The following is a 16,413-nucleotide window of genomic DNA, read 5'->3' on the forward strand; positions in this document are numbered from 1 at the left end:
GAAATTTAACCTGCTGCTTCTCCTGGGCAGGTGAATTCAGCACTGATGCTAAGCCATAGCCTTATACATGTGTTCCAAGGGCATTTAGAAGACAGGCTGCAAGGCAGAGACAAAGGTTCCTTTTGGTGATGTGCAGCTTCTCTGCCACTCCTTCCAGCAATTCTGCTCTGCCCCAGGCTTGCATAGCTCACCTCCCCCACCCCCACCCCACAAAACAAAAGCTATGCAGGTACCCAGCTCACTCTCCTCAGAAGGCAATTTATGGAGTATCTACATTGTTTGAGTAGGTCCTGTGGGCATCTCACACCTCACACCAATCAGATCATTAAGGGATTCCTTCCAACCCTCCACTATGCTCCCTGGTATGCCCGCCATCTCCTCCATCCCCACTGATGTTTTAGTGGCTCTCATAGCTTGCTCCCTAGTTAACTGCCTACAGTAGGCTCTATTCCCAACTGAGGACAGCCCCACTCATCCCTGTTCTTCCTTCTTCCCAAGATTGTGCCCATTTTTCTCTCTGTTGGAAGCCTTCCCTAATTCTCCATGTCAGAATGCACCAGACACTTCCTGGCACAGCCTGTTGCTATTTTTGTCTCTGTCTCTACATGGTTCTGGTCTGGAACCCAGCTTCCATATTAGTCTGAGACCTCTGGGACCTCTGGGTGATCTGCACCCTGGATGGGGATCAGCAGCTCAGCTTGTGTCTGAGGTTTGTTGGGGACTTGGGACAGAAATTATGCCCATCTCTCCTACCTCTTCGTGCTCATTCCGTCTCTGAGCCTGTCTGAACGTGACATTGGAAACTTCTCCCTCCCTCTTTTTCAGGGAGCTCTGCAGGAAACCGGGAGTGTGGGTATCAGAACCAGGTGCTTGGAGAGTGGGAGTGTCACCTTCTCATCCCCCATCAGCCCATAGGCTCCTATACGTCTTCTTTCTTTTTCCTCCTCTCTACCCAGCCAGCTCCCAATTCTATGGCCTGAGCTGCAGGTTCAGTTCAGTTCAGTTCAGTTGCTCAGTCATGCCCAACTCTTTGCGACCCCATGGACTGCAGCACACCAGGCCTCCCTGTCTATTACCAACTCTAGGAGTTTACCCCAACTCACGTCCATTGAGTTGGTGATGCCGGCCAATCATCTCATCCTTTGTCGTCCCCTTCTCCTCCTGCCTTCAATCTTTCCCAGCATCAGGGTCTAGGTCACACCATTGTTCTCTGCTTTAGGGGGAGGCCAGCCCTTTTCTCAGACCCATAGGTTCTCTCCATCAAAAGTATCTAAGAAGGAGCTTTCCAGCCTTTGCCTTCTGTGAGAGAGCCATTAGTGGGTGAGCACATGGTCCTAGAGCTAGACTTCTTGGGCTTGAATCCTGGCTCTGCCCTTTACTGGTGGTGTGACCAGTTCCCTGACCTCTCGTCTCCATGCTTCAGTTACCTCACCTGTGAAAAGGCATTCGTAATACAATACTCAGCTCATAAGGCCATGGGGGGTGGGAACATTTAGGGTCCCAGAAGGAAATCAGTGTACTCAAGGTGGTTCCGCTAAATGGACTTTAATGAAAGAATTCCTTACAGAGGTGCGGGTGTGGCTAAGGACACAATCATGGGATGGAAAGTCCAGAGGTGGTCAGTGGTGGGAAGCCATTGCCACTCCCATCACCCCCCACCTTCTCCTCTGGCAGCGGTGGCCAAACTCTGACTTGCATAGAGGTTTTCTGGGGTGTGGGATTTTCAGTGTTAAAGGAGGACGTTCAAGCATGTTAGTTGCTCAGTCATGTCCGACTCTTTGTGACACCATGGGCTATAGCCTGCCAGGCTCCTCTGTCCATGGAGATTCTTCAGGCAAGAATACTGGAGTGGGTTGCCATTCCCTTCTCCAGGGCATCTTCCCAACCCAGGGATTGAACCGGGGTCTCCTGCATTGCAGGCAGATTCCTTACCATCTGAGCCACTAGGAAAGGGGCTAAAGTGGGATAGTCCCAGGAAAATCAGGAGGGGATGGTGCCTCTGTGTAGAGCTGAAGAGATGAGAGAAAGAGTGGATGACTGACTGGGTGATAGAGATGTGGGAACAGGTAGAAGCTGTAAGCATGGAGGAAGGCAGCCACCCCTAGAGCAGGGAGGAGGTTGGGAGGAAGTACCTCCCATGTCTCCCAGATCTCCTACTAATGTCTCCCACTCCTTGGCCAACCCCCACCTCTGGAAGCCAGAGAGCCAGGGAGTGGCCTGCAGGGATCAGGGAGGTCAGGGAATCAATCGGAGCAGAAAGGATGCATATGGAGAATCCCCAGTGTGGGGACTGGATGTTTTTGTTTTGAAGGTGTTTTTGTATTGAAGGTATCTGCCCTGTAGTAAGTGCTCAATAAATGCCGACTATAATAATTGTTCCTATTAGATGAGAAAACCCTGCCCTGGATGGGGCTCTTCAAGGGCATTGACTGTTTTCTTCATCGCTGCATCTTTCCTGTCGTTCAGCCCATGTTGGGTGCCAGGTTAATGCCATCGGCTGTCTGGCCTCATCCCTTCTATATCAGCAGCAGCATTCTGTCCCCTCTCTTGTGTCCTCTGCAGGGAGGGGCCCTGGACAGGAAAGGGTCTCCAAAGACGGAGGCCCTTGGTCCAAGCAGCAGAGGTGGGGAGGGAGCCATGCCTCCTCAGCTATGGAAGAAAGGTCTGAATTTGGGTGTCCTGTATAAAGATGAGTGGGGAGCCAGACTGGAGAAGGTGGAGTGGCTCCCACGCCGTCTGGGCTGGGGCTGGTGAGACTGTGGGCTTTCTCTGGGGCAGGTGTTACCAGCCCCCAGCACACGGCTTGGCACAGAGTTCCAGGTAAACACAGGAGGGTGTCAGTCCCTGGGGAGGGGTGGAGGGTGTGTTTGCCGCCAACTCTACTCCCACCACCCTGCTGTGCCTGACTCAGATGGCTGACATCACTCCTTTCCCCACTTGCCACCGTCTCCCCCTCCCATGCTTCCTGGGGAAGAGATAAGGGAGCTGAAAAAGAGGTTATAGCCTCAGGGACAGGACACCAAGTTCCCCAGGAAGTGATGGTTCAGTCTTGGGATGGAGGGCCAGCGCTTTTGAAAGGACTTCCCTGGCGGGCCCTGGTCATAAGCAGAGGCGAGGGGGCCTAGAGAAGTTGAATGCTGCCCAGGGACACACAGCTCAGTGGGGGTTCACATCCCAGCTCAGCTCCCCCAAATGCCTGGTGCTCTGACTCCAAGCAGGGAGAAAAAAAACCCCCTCCTGGGCATTGAGGGACTAGTTCTGGGAGCATCTTCACCCCCATCCGGTGTGGGAAAGTAAAAGTGTGAGTTGCCCTGTCATGTCTGACTCTTTGCAACCCCATGGAACCTGCCAGGCTCCTCTGTCCATGGAATTCACCAGACAAGAATACTGGAGTGGGTAGCCATTCTCTTCTCCAGGGGATCTTCCTGACCCAGGGGTTGAACACAGGTCTTTTGCATTGCAGGCAGATTCTTTACCATCTGAGCCACCAGGGAAGCCCTAGGAGGCTGGATTCAACTCCTTCAGGCAACTGGGAGCCACTACAGCCTCCCAGCCACCTAGAAACCATCCCACAGCCTCCTCTGGGCCCAGAGCACCTGGTCTCTGCCTGTTTCCTTGGGCAGTAGGGGTTGTCCCTTGTCCTCTCCTTTGGAACCCCAATCCTGGCCCTGGCAGCTGTGTGGGGACCACAGCAAATGCTGTCCCTGCTCCTTTTTTTCGGGCAAGTCTCTCTCCTTCTGGGACCACTTCCTTGCAGAGCTGAGGTGGGTAATCAGTGGCACATCCTCACCACTTCCTTGTCCTAACACCTGGCTAACATTACATTGCCAGGTTCTTCCTCAGGGATGTGTTTGGTCCCAGCTGCCCAAGGTGGTAGGTACGGACAAGACTCTGTGAAGAGATTTGAGGAGCCCCCTGGCCCCTTCTGGATCGAGACCCTGGGCTCTGTGACTGGGAAGATGGGATGTTGGGGGTATCTATAGGCTTCACGGGGCTTTTGTTGGACACATCTTGTTTTTTCAGCTGCACCTTGCAGCATGCAGGATTTTAGTTCCCCGACCAGGAATTGAACCGTTGTCCCCTGTAGTGGAAGCATGGAGTAACCAGGGAAGTTCCAACACTTTTTGAATCTGTACTATGTCCAGCCAGAGTGGGGTGTGTCCTCCACCCACTTCCAACTCCTCCTAAAATGGCTGGGTCCTGCTGGGGGAATGCTGCCAATGGGGACTCAGGTGGCTGTTGAAGCCCCCGGTCTTTGCCTGCCTCATCTCCTGGCTTCGGCCCTTCTACCTCCTTATTATTAAGTGCCCAGGCCTCTGAGTCAGGCAGGGACCCTCTTCTGTCCTGTGTCCCCTCTGCCCAGCACAGGCTCTCTACCGAGCAGACAGTCTGCTAGCATACAACAAAAGAACAGGCTATCCCCAACCCAGGCTGGCATCCGTGTCCCCAGCCTGGAGCTGCCAGAAGGCACCGAGGCTGTGGGCTGGGAGAGTGGGACTGGAGCAGGCCCTGGCACCCTCTCCACAGCCCATTGCCCAATGCTTCCACCCCCACCACCTGTACAGCCCAGGCCCTGGGGCCTTGGCTTACCACGGGGGCCTGGGACCAACCTCAGAACAGAGGCCCATTAACAGTGGCCACCGGGGCTGGGTGGGAGGAGACCAGTCACCCCTGGGTGGTGGGGGTGGCCCTGGGAACCCGTGTCATCCTGTTCCAAGTCAGGAGCGCCCCGGGGGTGGAGAAGGAGGTGGCATCCGGCCCCAGACAGTCAGCTCAGCCCCGGCTCTGGAGCTCAGGTGATAACTGGGAGCAGCCCCTCCCTCCCGCAGTGGGAGAGGAACACCCCCGGCCCTCAGGGCCCCTCCCTCTTTTCCTGGGGCGATGGGGCAGGAGTGTCTGTGCAGCCCAGGAGCCAGCCCAGTTGGGAAAAGATAAAAAGCCCATCAGTGGCCCAGCAGCTCACTGTGCTCCCTCCCAGCTCTCCGTTCTGCTCTGGCCCCGCTGCAGCGATGAGATCCTCCATGTCTCGGCAGACATACTCCACCAAAGGAGCCTTCAGCTCCAGCTCAGCCAGTGGCGGGGGTGGCTCCCGGGCCCGCACCAGCTTCAGCTCGGTGACTGTGTCCCGGAACAGTGGCAGTGGCGCGGGGCCCCGCTGTGGCCCCAGCATGGGTGGCTTTGGGAGCCGGAGCCTCTATAACTTGGGGGGCAGCAAGAGCATCTCGGTCAGCGTGGCTGGAGGGGCCTCGGCGGGGCGGGCACTGGGAGGCTTCGGCCTTGGCGGCGGGGCCTACATGGGCCTGGGGGCTAGCAGGTCGACGCTGGGGCCCGTCTGTCCTCCTGGCGGCATCCAGCAGGTCACCGTCAACCAAAGCCTGTTGACGCCCCTCCATGTGGAGATCGACCCGGAGATCCAGCGGGTGCGCACGGAGGAGCGGGAGCAGATCAAGACCCTCAATAACAAGTTCGCCTCCTTCATCGACAAGGTGGGCCCAGGTGGAAGGAGGCAGGAAGGGGCCGAAGAGTGCAAGCTGGGCCCCTGAGAGAGGGTGGGCGGGGCGGAGGCTGTTGCAACCCATGTGTACTGGGGTGGGGATGGATGGAGTGACTTTTGAAGCCCTTCTGGCCTGAGCATGGGATGCCTGGACCTGAGTGGCTGGATGGTCTTTATTGTAAGTGATGATGACTCTTGAGTTGCACTCACGAGGCCTTTTGGCCCAGCTCAGCTTGATGGTGTTGCAGTCTTTCTTACAGTCATCATTAATGGGGTTTCACAGCAGCCTTATTGTACAATTAAATAGTGGATTGTCCTCATTATTCCTCTTAGTGGGGTGGCCCTTCCTGCTTCTTGTCATTTTTTAACTGGGAAAACTGGCTTGAGTGTCAAGTCCCCAAGAACCCCAGGTGTTGTCTGTTCTCTTAGTTTTGGAGGAGGTCTAAGGACAAAAATGTTATCTGGACACAGTGCAGCAGTGGGGAGTTCTAGAGGAAATCTCCTTTTGGCTTCTCCAATTCTTCCTTGCTGTTCCAACCAAGAAACTCAGTGTCGGGGTGGACTTGAATTCAGTGGTCACAGTTCACCATGACTCAGGGATATGCAGTTTGATCTGCCTCAGATCAGGGGTATCCTGACTCCTTCTCTGGCCCCCAGGCCAGTGAGGCAAGCTCTTGTACTAATGCCTGGCACTTCCAGGTCCATTTTGTTGCATTTTCTACCACTACCCCAAGGCCCCCAATCAGTGGGACCATGATGAGGAGAATCCTGGTGGATGACCATACGTTGGTTCAGTGATTTGTGGGTTTCCAAAGGACCCTGATGCCTCATTTCCTATATGATACCCACAGTGTTTCATGAGTCAGTCTAGGTGACAGTGTGTCTGTTTTTAAAAAGAGAAAATTGAGGTCTGGAGAGACAAAGTGATTGCCCAGGATCACCTGGAGGCAGTGGTGGGCCTGGGACTCAGTTCATGGCTTTAAGAGGTCGCTGCTCCTGGCGGGTACACCTGTTGCGTGGTGCCCTGGGGCCGTGGAACCATGGGCCTGGGGTGCTGTGGAGGTGGGATCCGGAGAGACCAGATGGCAAAGGATGAGGCAAGCTGTTTCGCCCAACCCTTCACCGTCTCCCCGAGTGACTTTTGGTTCTTCTGTGGGACTGTCCCAGAGGTCAAAGAAGCAAACTCCTCTCAGGCTCTCAGAATCACAGCCTGGGACCTGGGGGCCTGAAAGTTTGTCCGTGTCTGGTGTCTTAGAAGCCTGGTTGGGCAGAGAATCCCCCTGGGGGCCCATTAAACTCACACCATGAGCACACTTCTAAGTCTATAGAGATAGGGCTGGACATCCGTATTTTAAAAACTTAAAAAATGTCAAGTTAACAGAAAAGTTTCAATAATAGTACAATATATTCCTATATTTATTTTCACCCAGATTAACCAGTTTTTAGCATTTTGTCACTTTTGCTTTCTTTTCCCCTCTTTGTAGGTATATTTGTATATATCCATATGTACATATATATACACATATACTATAGATGTTTCTGCATTTAAAATTTTTGATCATGATGCAGAATTAGGGTTCAGAAACGTTGATTTAGTCTGATTTACCCAGGGTAAATGAGAAGAGGAGACCCAGGGAGAAGTGACTTGACTGTCACCAACCAGTAAATGACCGAACTGGACCTTTTATGTTTATTAATCCTTTAGAGTCCTTGTCATTGGATCGAACTGTCTTTTTCAGCAAAGATGGTTGCCTCAGGAAGTCCTCCCCAAAGCAAGGCATAGACCCCGCACTGCCCCATGGTGTGTCCTGGTCAGGATGGATGGTGATGATGGGCCTGGTCTTTGGTCCCTCCTGGAGCTGGGGGAGGCCCCGGCCCACCCTTCTTGTTCTGGCTCAGGTGCGGTTCCTGGAGCAGCAGAACAAGGTGCTGGAGACCAAGTGGGCGCTGCTGCAGGAGCAGGGTCAGAAATTAGGCGTCACCAGGAACAATCTGGAGCCCTTCTTTGAGCGCTTCATCAACAACCTGCGGGGGAAGCTGGACAACCTCCAGAGCGAGCGGGGGAGGCTGGACTCGGAGTTGAGGAATGTGCAGGATCTTGCTGAGGACTTCAAGACCAAGTGAGGAGTGCTGGACCAGCTGTGGCCGTGTGTGGATGGGGAGGGGCAGCATGGGGATCTCTCAAGAGAGGGCCACCCTGTTCCTGGGTCCTAGGACCCAGCTGGGTGGCTGCTCAGACAGAGCTGTTTCCCATGGGGGCTCACACTCTGGACCCATGGCCTCCTGGAGGGTTGTCACAATTTTAAAAACTATTATAAGATAGGGAGAAAAGTGTAATGAACCTTTATGGTCTCATTACCCAGCTTTTATAATTATCAACTCACAGCCAGTCTTATCTTGTTATACCCCTACTCACTCCCTTTCCCTCTTCCCTTATTGTCTTGAAGCAAATCTCATTCATCCAAGTCATTTCACTCACAAGCATTTTTACTGGGTGTATTCATAGAGTTCATCTGTATAACTTGATTTAATAATATACAAACACAATGCCATAAGAACACCTAAGTCTTTTAAAACAGTAATCCTCAGTATCATCAACTATCTAATCAATGATTGAACTTGCCCTTGTTCTGTAAGTGTCACAAATTTTCAAAATACAGTTTATTTGAATCAAGATGCAAATAATGTACTACACAAATTCACATATTATGATTGGTTGAGCTGTATATTTATAAGTTTAAGGTATAAACATTCATAACTTTCCCCACTGCTTGACACTGGCAGTTTTTAAATCTTAAAAGTCTCAGTGAAAGCAGTTGGACAGAAGTTGGCATTTTCAACGATATCCCGCTGTAGAAAGTGAATGCAAAGGTTAACCACTGTTGACACATCTTCACCTGTTCCCATAAAGCCTCCCAAGGGCTCTGATTCAAAGAGATGGCTGCTCTCAGTTGCCATATTATTGCACAAATACTGTGTTCGCTTGCTCAAAGAGGGTGGGTGGATTATTTAAAAACTGTATCCCAGTTTCTCCATTGGTGGGCTGCATTACAGAACTGCTCCCCAGAGGTGTTCTTGGCCATCGTGGGACCTATTAGGGACTCCTTAAAGCCAACTAGGTTCAGTGTCTTAAAAGGTGAACTGGGTTGAGTCTTCCTTGTGTAACAGGTATGAGGATGAAATCAACAAGCGCACTGCCGCAGAGAACGAGTTTGTGGTTCTCAAGAAGGTGAGCAGGTGGTCTTTATCTGCCAGGGTGCTGGGCTGACTTGGAGAGGGGCAAGAGTCCTGGGGGCTGAGCCCACTGCCCTTCTCTCTCTCTCCCCCAGGATGTGGATGCTGCATACATAGGCCGAATGGATCTGCATGGCACGGTGGACCACCTGGTGGAAGAGATGGACTTCCTGAGGCATCTCTATGAAGAGGTGAGATAGCCAATGGACAGGGATACTTACATTCACATACAGTTTTGGGGGTTCCTCTTAAAAGTCTGATCAGAATTCAGTAGTGCAACTTCATTGGTAGAATATAGCACCTGGACCCTTAATCCATACTAGCATCCAAGTCTTATTGTGCTTATAATGGGCCAGGAACTGGGCTAAGGTTTTTATATAATCCCCTCAACAACTTCATAATACAGGTACTGTTATGGTCTCCATTTTATAGTCTTGGACACTGAAGCTCTGAGTAAGTTGTCCATGTTGTCTTAGTTAGCTAGAGGCAGTTGTGGAATTAAAACTTCGTCCTTGGACTGTTATACTATTTTCCTTATTGCCCAGTTTGTAACAGAGCAAAGGATGGAGGACTTGAGATGGGCAAAGGGTGGGGATTGAAATTCCAAGTTAGAGCAGGAGGTGAGGTGTGGGTAGCAGGTAGATCACAGAATTTTGAGGGATTCCAGGAAACAAAGGGGCTTTGAAGATTAAGGTAAGAAGGTTGAACTTGACATGAGTTGATCATGGACTCTTAGACTCAGTAGGGACCCAGAGGCCAATCTTGTGCTCAGTATAAGAGCCCTTTCTCTAATATACCTCACAGGGAACCATGTAGTCTTTGCTTGAAAACTTTCAGAGTCAGGGAGCTCACTCTTTTTTCGGGCAGGCATTTCCATTGTTGAACAACCGTATTGGAAAGCTGACTTGAATCTTCTTCCCACAACTTCTGCTCTTAACTGGCCCAGATTCTGCCCTCTGGGCTGCGTGTATCCAATTGTCTTCCAAGTGACAAATGTCTGCCATATGACAACACTTTAGTGGTCAGGATGATTAGAGAACTGGCTTCTGTGGCATGTGAGAAAGCTGGGGAAACAGCATTCTTAGTCCAGAATTCAGAAAATTCAGAGGTGGGGAGGAAGGTTATGGATCCAGACTTCTCTTCATGCAGCCTACTGTAATACTAGTTTATGTGTTAATTTTAGAAGCTGTTTCAAAATGTTTGCCCCTTAAAAGTCCCCTGGGTTTTTCCATGTGAATGATTTTAAGTGAGACATGCACCCCCTGTTTGCCAACTTCCTGTATATAGGCTGCTGAATTAAAAAAAAAGTTTTGTTTTGTATCAGAGTATAAGTGATAAACAATGTCATGGTAGTTTCAGGTGGACAGTAAAGGGACTCAGCCATATATATATGTATGCATTCTCCCCCAAACTCCCCTCCCATCCAGGCTGCCACATAATATTGAACAGAGTTCCCTGTGCTATACAGTTGGTCCTTGTTGGTTATCCAACAAAGGGTCCTCTTCCAAGAATGAGATCTTCACTGATGCCTTCCCACCAGGCTGATCTGATCACTCCACTAGTAAATAATCGTGTTTCAAGTGGCTCAGCTATTTTAAAATACAGTTAACTATGGCATAATCTGGCCCACATTTTTCTGTCTTACTTTTAAGAATGCCAGAGTAAAAGCATTTCCAAAGAGAAGGAAAGATGTCTTCAAAAAAAAAAAAAAAAGAAGAGTCTTGGTCAAACAACATCCACGGCATCCTTTAGTAGTTTGATAATGCAGGCATAAAAGAAAATCTATTTGGCTTGATTTTTCCTAGGGGTGTCTTGTTGGCTCCATGCCTTTCACACATAGTTTAGAGTCCATTCTAGAGGTTCATGGGAGGTTTATGTCAAGTTTAACTTGGAGAAGTCTAAATCTCTCCCCTTTGAAAATGAGGACATTTCCATGTCTCAAGTTCTGGAATCTCTTCTGCTGTCCGTATTTCTCACGGATCTCTAGGGGTATTTGTTTCCTTGGCCATGGCCATGAGGTCCTAGTATTTTCTCCTCTGGCCTGGACCACTGACGTTCTTAAAAGGCCAAGGCCTTTCCTACTCTCAGTATTTTTTTGGCTTCCATTTCTTTCCAAGCATCCTGCCCTTTTCAGTTTGATGACTGTTTCCCTTGATAGGAAAGAGCAAATGTAGGAGTCGAGTTGTTGGCTTTGCCTGGGTTGTCTGTAGGGTTAACCCAGTGCTGCCTTCTGATGATTTCTTAGGTGTCTCCGTCGCTTTTTCTTTACTGGGATCGTTGATGGTCATTCACCATCTGGGGTTTCCTCATTCTCTTCTCTTAGGATGGTCTCTCTTTTAGGACAGGTCAAGGGTGCCCAGGCCCTTGTCTCTCAGTGGGAAGGAACTGGCTTTCCTAGTGTCTCAAAAAGCTTTCCGTTCCTTTGCTGTTCCCCGTCCATCTGCTGCATATTGCTAAGTACCTTCTGCACAACCATGGAAGGACAGTCTGCCTTTGCAGGTTTCCATATGATATGTTGAGAGCCATGCTGGGACAGGCGAGGTGCATGGGACAGGCTGTGGCTGACTCTTCCTGGGAGGGCTGGGAGAGTTTCAGAGGAGACAGCATTTTGGATTTCGAAGGAAGGACGGGACTTCTAAAGAAGGGGCAAGTAGAATCTGCCAACTAGGGCCCCAGCCTGCACCATGACACTGAGCACAGTGTGTTTGGGGAGCAGCAGGTGAACCAGGCATCAAGAGTGTGGGAGAATTAGGTGAGGAGGTTAGAATTAGGTCAGAATTAGAAGTAGGAGGGAAGGGAGCTGACCAAGTGACCAAGCCAGGGTCACTTTCTGTGCCTCCTTGGGAGGTAAGAGTGAAGACCAGAGCAGTCGTTCCTTTGCTTGCATACCAGTTGTGATGGCTAACACAGCACTCGGTAATCAACTTTATGGTCTGGTTTTGGTCAAGCCAGATCTTAAGGAAATTCAGAAGGCCAACCACCAATCCCTGGCCTGTCATACAGGGCCGGAAAATGACCTTGTGGCTTCCCTCTGGCCTGGGGGGGAGGTCCCTATGGGATCCAGCCCTTGCTTCAGTGCCATCACTACATCTCTGGCTCCTTTCCCCAAGCGTAGATAAAAAGCTCACACCTTAACTCCACAGCTCACACCTTAACTCACTTGCATTAGCTCTTTCTTCGGAAAGCTTGTCCTATTTATCCTCTAGTCCTAGCAAGAACATCCTTATCCACTCTTGGTGGTGTCTGGTAGATAGTGTTTGCCTCTTCTCTGAAAAATTCCGAGTTAATTTTCCTCAGGACCACACTCTGGCACAGGGCTGTAGAGGGACCCTGAGCCGGGGAGGGTGATGAGTGATGCTGCAAGATAATACTGGCAACGCACGACTGTGTCAATGATTTTATCTGTGGCATATGCTTCATGGGCATGTTGACTGACCTTTGGAGAAGGCTGGGCAAATAATGCACTTTACTGAGCACTCACCATGGGTCAGGTATGAATCTGAATCCTCAGATCAACTACATTATGAAGGTATTATCACGGCCATTTTACAGAAGAAGAGACTGAGGCCTTGTAAGGCTTAGTGAGGACCTCAGTACCACAGCTAGTGAATGTCAGACCGGCATTCAAACTTAGCTTTGTCTGTCTTCAGAGCTTGTGTCTTTCTGCCTGGCCCCCATCTCCAACCCATTCTACCTTTTAAAAGCCAGTCTAATTTGAACATCTAAATGTGTGTCTACTCTGATATCAGTTTTGGCTTTGGTAGTTCTTTCTTTCTAATTTTTTAAATTGAAATATAGTTTATTTACAATATTGTGTTAGTTTCAGTTATATGGTAAAGTGACTTGATTATACACACACATATATGTATACATATGGGCTTCCAGGTGGCGCCAGTGGTAAAGAACCCACTGCCAACGCAGGACACACAGGGGATGTGGGTTTGATCCCTGGGTTGGGAAGATACCCTGGAAGAGGAAACGGAAACCCGCTTCAGTATTCTTGCCTGGAGAAGCCCATGGATAGAGAGGCATGTGGGCGATAGTCCATGGGGTCGCAAAGAGCTGGACATGACTGAAGAGACTTAGCCCAGCACAGCCTCCTGTGGGCCAGCTGTGGCCCCGCCTGCCTCCCGGGGGTTCTGAGGATTACAGGTGAGCCTGCTGGCTCAGGGCCTGGCAACAACTAGAATGCACTCCTTCCTTCTTTAGGCTCTTGGAAGCCTGCAAATCCACACCAAGAAAGACTTCTATTCAACTGGGAGCCCCGTTTCCATCTGGAAAGACTGAAGCTCTGCTGGCAGCCATAGATTCCTTCTAGGGTGGATCCTGGAGGGGCGGGAGCACGGCCTCCTGATGCCAAAATCACTCCTCCACCCGCTGCTCCCCTGGCCTGGGACAGGGGTGCTAGAGACAGCTACATCTGTTTCTGCAGGAGCTGAGCCAAGTGCAGACTCACGTGTCTGACACCAGTGTTGTTCTCTCCATGGACAACAACCGCAACCTCGACCTGGACAGCATCATCGCTGAGGTGAAGGCCCAGTATGAGCAGATCGCCCAGAGGAGCAGGGCTGAGGCTGAGTCCTGGTACCAGACCAAGGTGAGAGAATGGCTGGCTCAGGGGTGCGGGTTGGGCCTGTACCCAGACCTTCCCCTTGGTGAGAGGCCTGGGACCCTGGGCTCCTCGGAGGCTGGGACTAGACACACCCAGCCTACTCATCCAGCTGTGGGGTGGGTCCAGGACCAGCAGTTACCCAGGTGGGCCCGGAACGATTTGATAGCTCCTGCCATTTCTTTGGTCTCCAGTATGAGGAACTGCAGGTGACTGCTGGGAAGCATGGGGACAACCTGAGGGACACCAAGAATGAGATCGCTGAGCTCACCCGCACTGTGCAGAGGCTGCAGGGGGAGGCAGATGCAGTCAAGAAGCAGGTGAGCCTCTGGTGGGGGCCTGAAGGTCAGGCCTGGGTGTTGGCAGAGGTGTGCTCAGGGGTGAGGCCTGTTCTTCTCCTCATGGATGGGATATGCTCAAACGCTGGACCAATAAGATCAAGCAGCTCCTCTTACAGGAGAGGAAACTGAGGCTCAGAGAGGGACAGGGACTTGCCCAAGATCACATAGCATATTAGTGGTAGAGTAGCCCCCTCCAAGAAGATTGATCCCATCTCCAGAAGGTCAGAGCAGGAGTCTCAGCATTCAAGAGTCCAGGTCCCAGTTGCTGACTCCAAGGCATAGACTTCTCCTAAGAGCAGAATGAAGCATTTGGTTAATGGTGAGCTTGTATGATTTATTTTATCTCTTTTGTGGCACTGAGGTGAGTTGCAGCAGGAAGGTTTTTGTTTTTTTTTTTTAAAGATTTCTTTCTTTCTTTTATTTTTTGACTGTGGTGGGTCTTTGTTGCTGCATTCGGGATTTCTCTAGTTGTAGTGAGCAGGGACTACTCTTCATTGCGGTGCATGGGCTTCTCATTGCGGTGGCGTCTCTTGTTGTGGAGCATGGGTTCTAGAGTGCTGAGGCTCGGTAGTTGTGGCACATGGGCTTAGCTGTTCCTCAGCATGTGTGATTTTCCCAGACCGGGGATCAAACCCATGTCCTCTGCATTGCAAGGCAGACTCTTAACCACTGAACCACCAGGAAAGCCTCCAGGAGGGTCTTAAGATTAGACTTCAGTAAGAACTTTCCCAGTGGGGCTCCATGATCTTGTTTTTATAGTATCACCTCCTCTCTCAGAGGAATATTTCTCTTTTCCTTCATTCTCAGTTGGTTGGGGTGGCAGTCAGGGGAGCTGGGGATGTTTAAGGGCAGAGAGATGGATGCAATGACCCTGGAGGGTGTGCCCAATACCTCTCATGCCCTGGGCAGTGCCAGCAGCTGCAGACTGCCATCGCGGATGCGGAACAGCGCGGGGATCTGGCATTAAAAGATGCTCAGAAGAAACTTGGGGACCTGGATGCTGCCCTGAATCAGGCCAAGGAGGACCTGGCTCGGCTGCTGCGTGACTACCAGGCGCTCATGAACGTCAAGCTGGCCCTGGACATGGAAATTGCTACCTACCGCAAGCTGCTGGAGAGTGAGGAGAGCAGGTGGGTGCGCCCCCCCATCCTGATTCTGAGGGCTCCCAGCCCTGCCCTGTGGGAGATCCCATGTAGTTGGTTCTTGTGCCAAGGGTAGGAGGGTAAGGGAGCAACCATGGAGCTGGGCTCGTAACTCACCACCTGAGACTCTCCGTGGGTTTTGTTTCCCATCCCACTGGAGCCGGGGGTGCTGCTTATGGTGCAAGTGTGGGGGGAGGAGAGGGCAGAAGAAGGATGGAGCTGCCTGGCCTACTCTGCTACGCTGGCTTTAGGACCTGGCGGAAAGGTACCTGGCCCAGGGCAGCCCTGGACCAAGCTGGGTCCCCTGATTTTGTCTTGGGTGGCCTCGGCTCCTGAGAGTCTCAAGGCCCATTGAGTTGATCTATTGTAAAGACAGTGAGAGGGAGAGAGAAAGTTTTTACTTGGGCTCCTGGGACCACTGATCCTTCACCTGGCCTGTCTGCTTCCCCCAGGATGTCTGGAGAATGTCCCAGTGCTGTCAGCATTTGTGAGTATTTTGCCACCCCGGGCCCGGCCCCAGTCCTCTTCTCAGTCCTTTCAATCTGTCCTTGAGCCCTGGAGACAGTTTCGGGGGGTCCCAGAGAATGAACTCCCTGCCCCCAGTTTCCCAGGGCACCACTGTCTGAGTTCATTCCCATCACTCACTGATGTCTGGAGGCCCTGGATCCTCTCCTGACACGGCTGCCCTGCCTCACCCAGACCCTTTCTCTTGCAGCGATGACGGGCAACTCCACCACTGTGTGCGGAGGTGGCGCGGCTGGCTTCGGGGGTGGCATCTCCCTGGGTGGGGGTGGGGGCGCCAGCAAGGGCAGATTCAGCACAAATGCGGGCTATAGCACTGTCAAGGGAGGGCCTGTCTCTGGGGGCACCTCCATCCTGCGGAAGACCACCACGGTCAAGACGTCCAGCCGGAGGTATTAGCTGCTGTCTTGCAAGCCGGGGCCCCTGCGCTTTCTCTCTCCACTCCCCATCCTCAGGAGCAGGAAATAGCCCCAGGACCACTGACCCAGGGTACCGGCATGCCAGACGGTGCATGGGATCTGCATTTTGGGAAGGGCTCAAATCTACCCAGGTTTTCTCCTTAGTTCTGCAACAGAATGGGAGGGGTGGTTAAGGCCACTAGTTTGCAGGATGTGTTTGGATGATTCAGGGATGATATTTTGACCATGGAGAGGAGGTTGGATTTCCCCAGGCCATCTCGGCTTCTCTCACCTCTTCTGCTCATTTGCTCTGGACTCAGGTCAGGCTGAGAAAGGATAAAGGAAAGTCAGGAGTTGGTCTCCCGCCTCCCACCAGATCACCCCCTCCCTGAATCTCCCTACGTCCCCCTCCCCTGTCTGTGCTGTGATGTATCTCAATAAATGGCAATTGCAGCTAGCTGTCTGGGGCTTGTCTGTCCTGCCCAGAGAACAGAAACTGTCAACTGATTAACTCAGTGATGGTTAGGCAGCAACAACCACATGCTCACAGTATCTCAATCATGCTAAAAGCACATTAGTTCAGTGCCATCACCACTGTAGGCTTTGGCTCTTACTCTCCTCCTGGAGAAAGCTGGAGAGACTATGTAAGTAGCTCCCAGCAGGACCCAGCTCC

The 16,413-nt window shown here is 51.5% G+C and overlaps 1 protein-coding gene across 1 annotated transcript; it reads left to right on the top strand.

Annotated features, from left to right (window-relative positions):
* The first annotated feature begins 4,943 nt into the window (after positions 1-4,943).
* On the top strand, positions 4,944-16,197 carry KRT79 (keratin 79). Its single transcript, XM_043883295.1, has 9 exons — positions 4,944-5,486; positions 7,394-7,614; positions 8,663-8,723; positions 8,824-8,919; positions 13,161-13,325; positions 13,532-13,657; positions 14,588-14,808; positions 15,273-15,307; positions 15,536-16,197. Exons 1-9 carry the CDS (start codon positions 5,010-5,012, stop codon positions 15,739-15,741), a joined length of 1,608 nt encoding a protein of 535 aa, XP_043739230.1. The 5' UTR covers positions 4,944-5,009; the 3' UTR covers positions 15,742-16,197.
* The last annotated feature ends 216 nt before the right edge of the window (positions 16,198-16,413 follow it).

The sequence above is a fragment of the Cervus elaphus genome, chromosome 3 (genome assembly GCF_910594005.1).
Source record: "Cervus elaphus chromosome 3, mCerEla1.1, whole genome shotgun sequence".
NCBI lineage: Eukaryota > Metazoa > Chordata > Mammalia > Artiodactyla > Cervidae > Cervus > Cervus elaphus.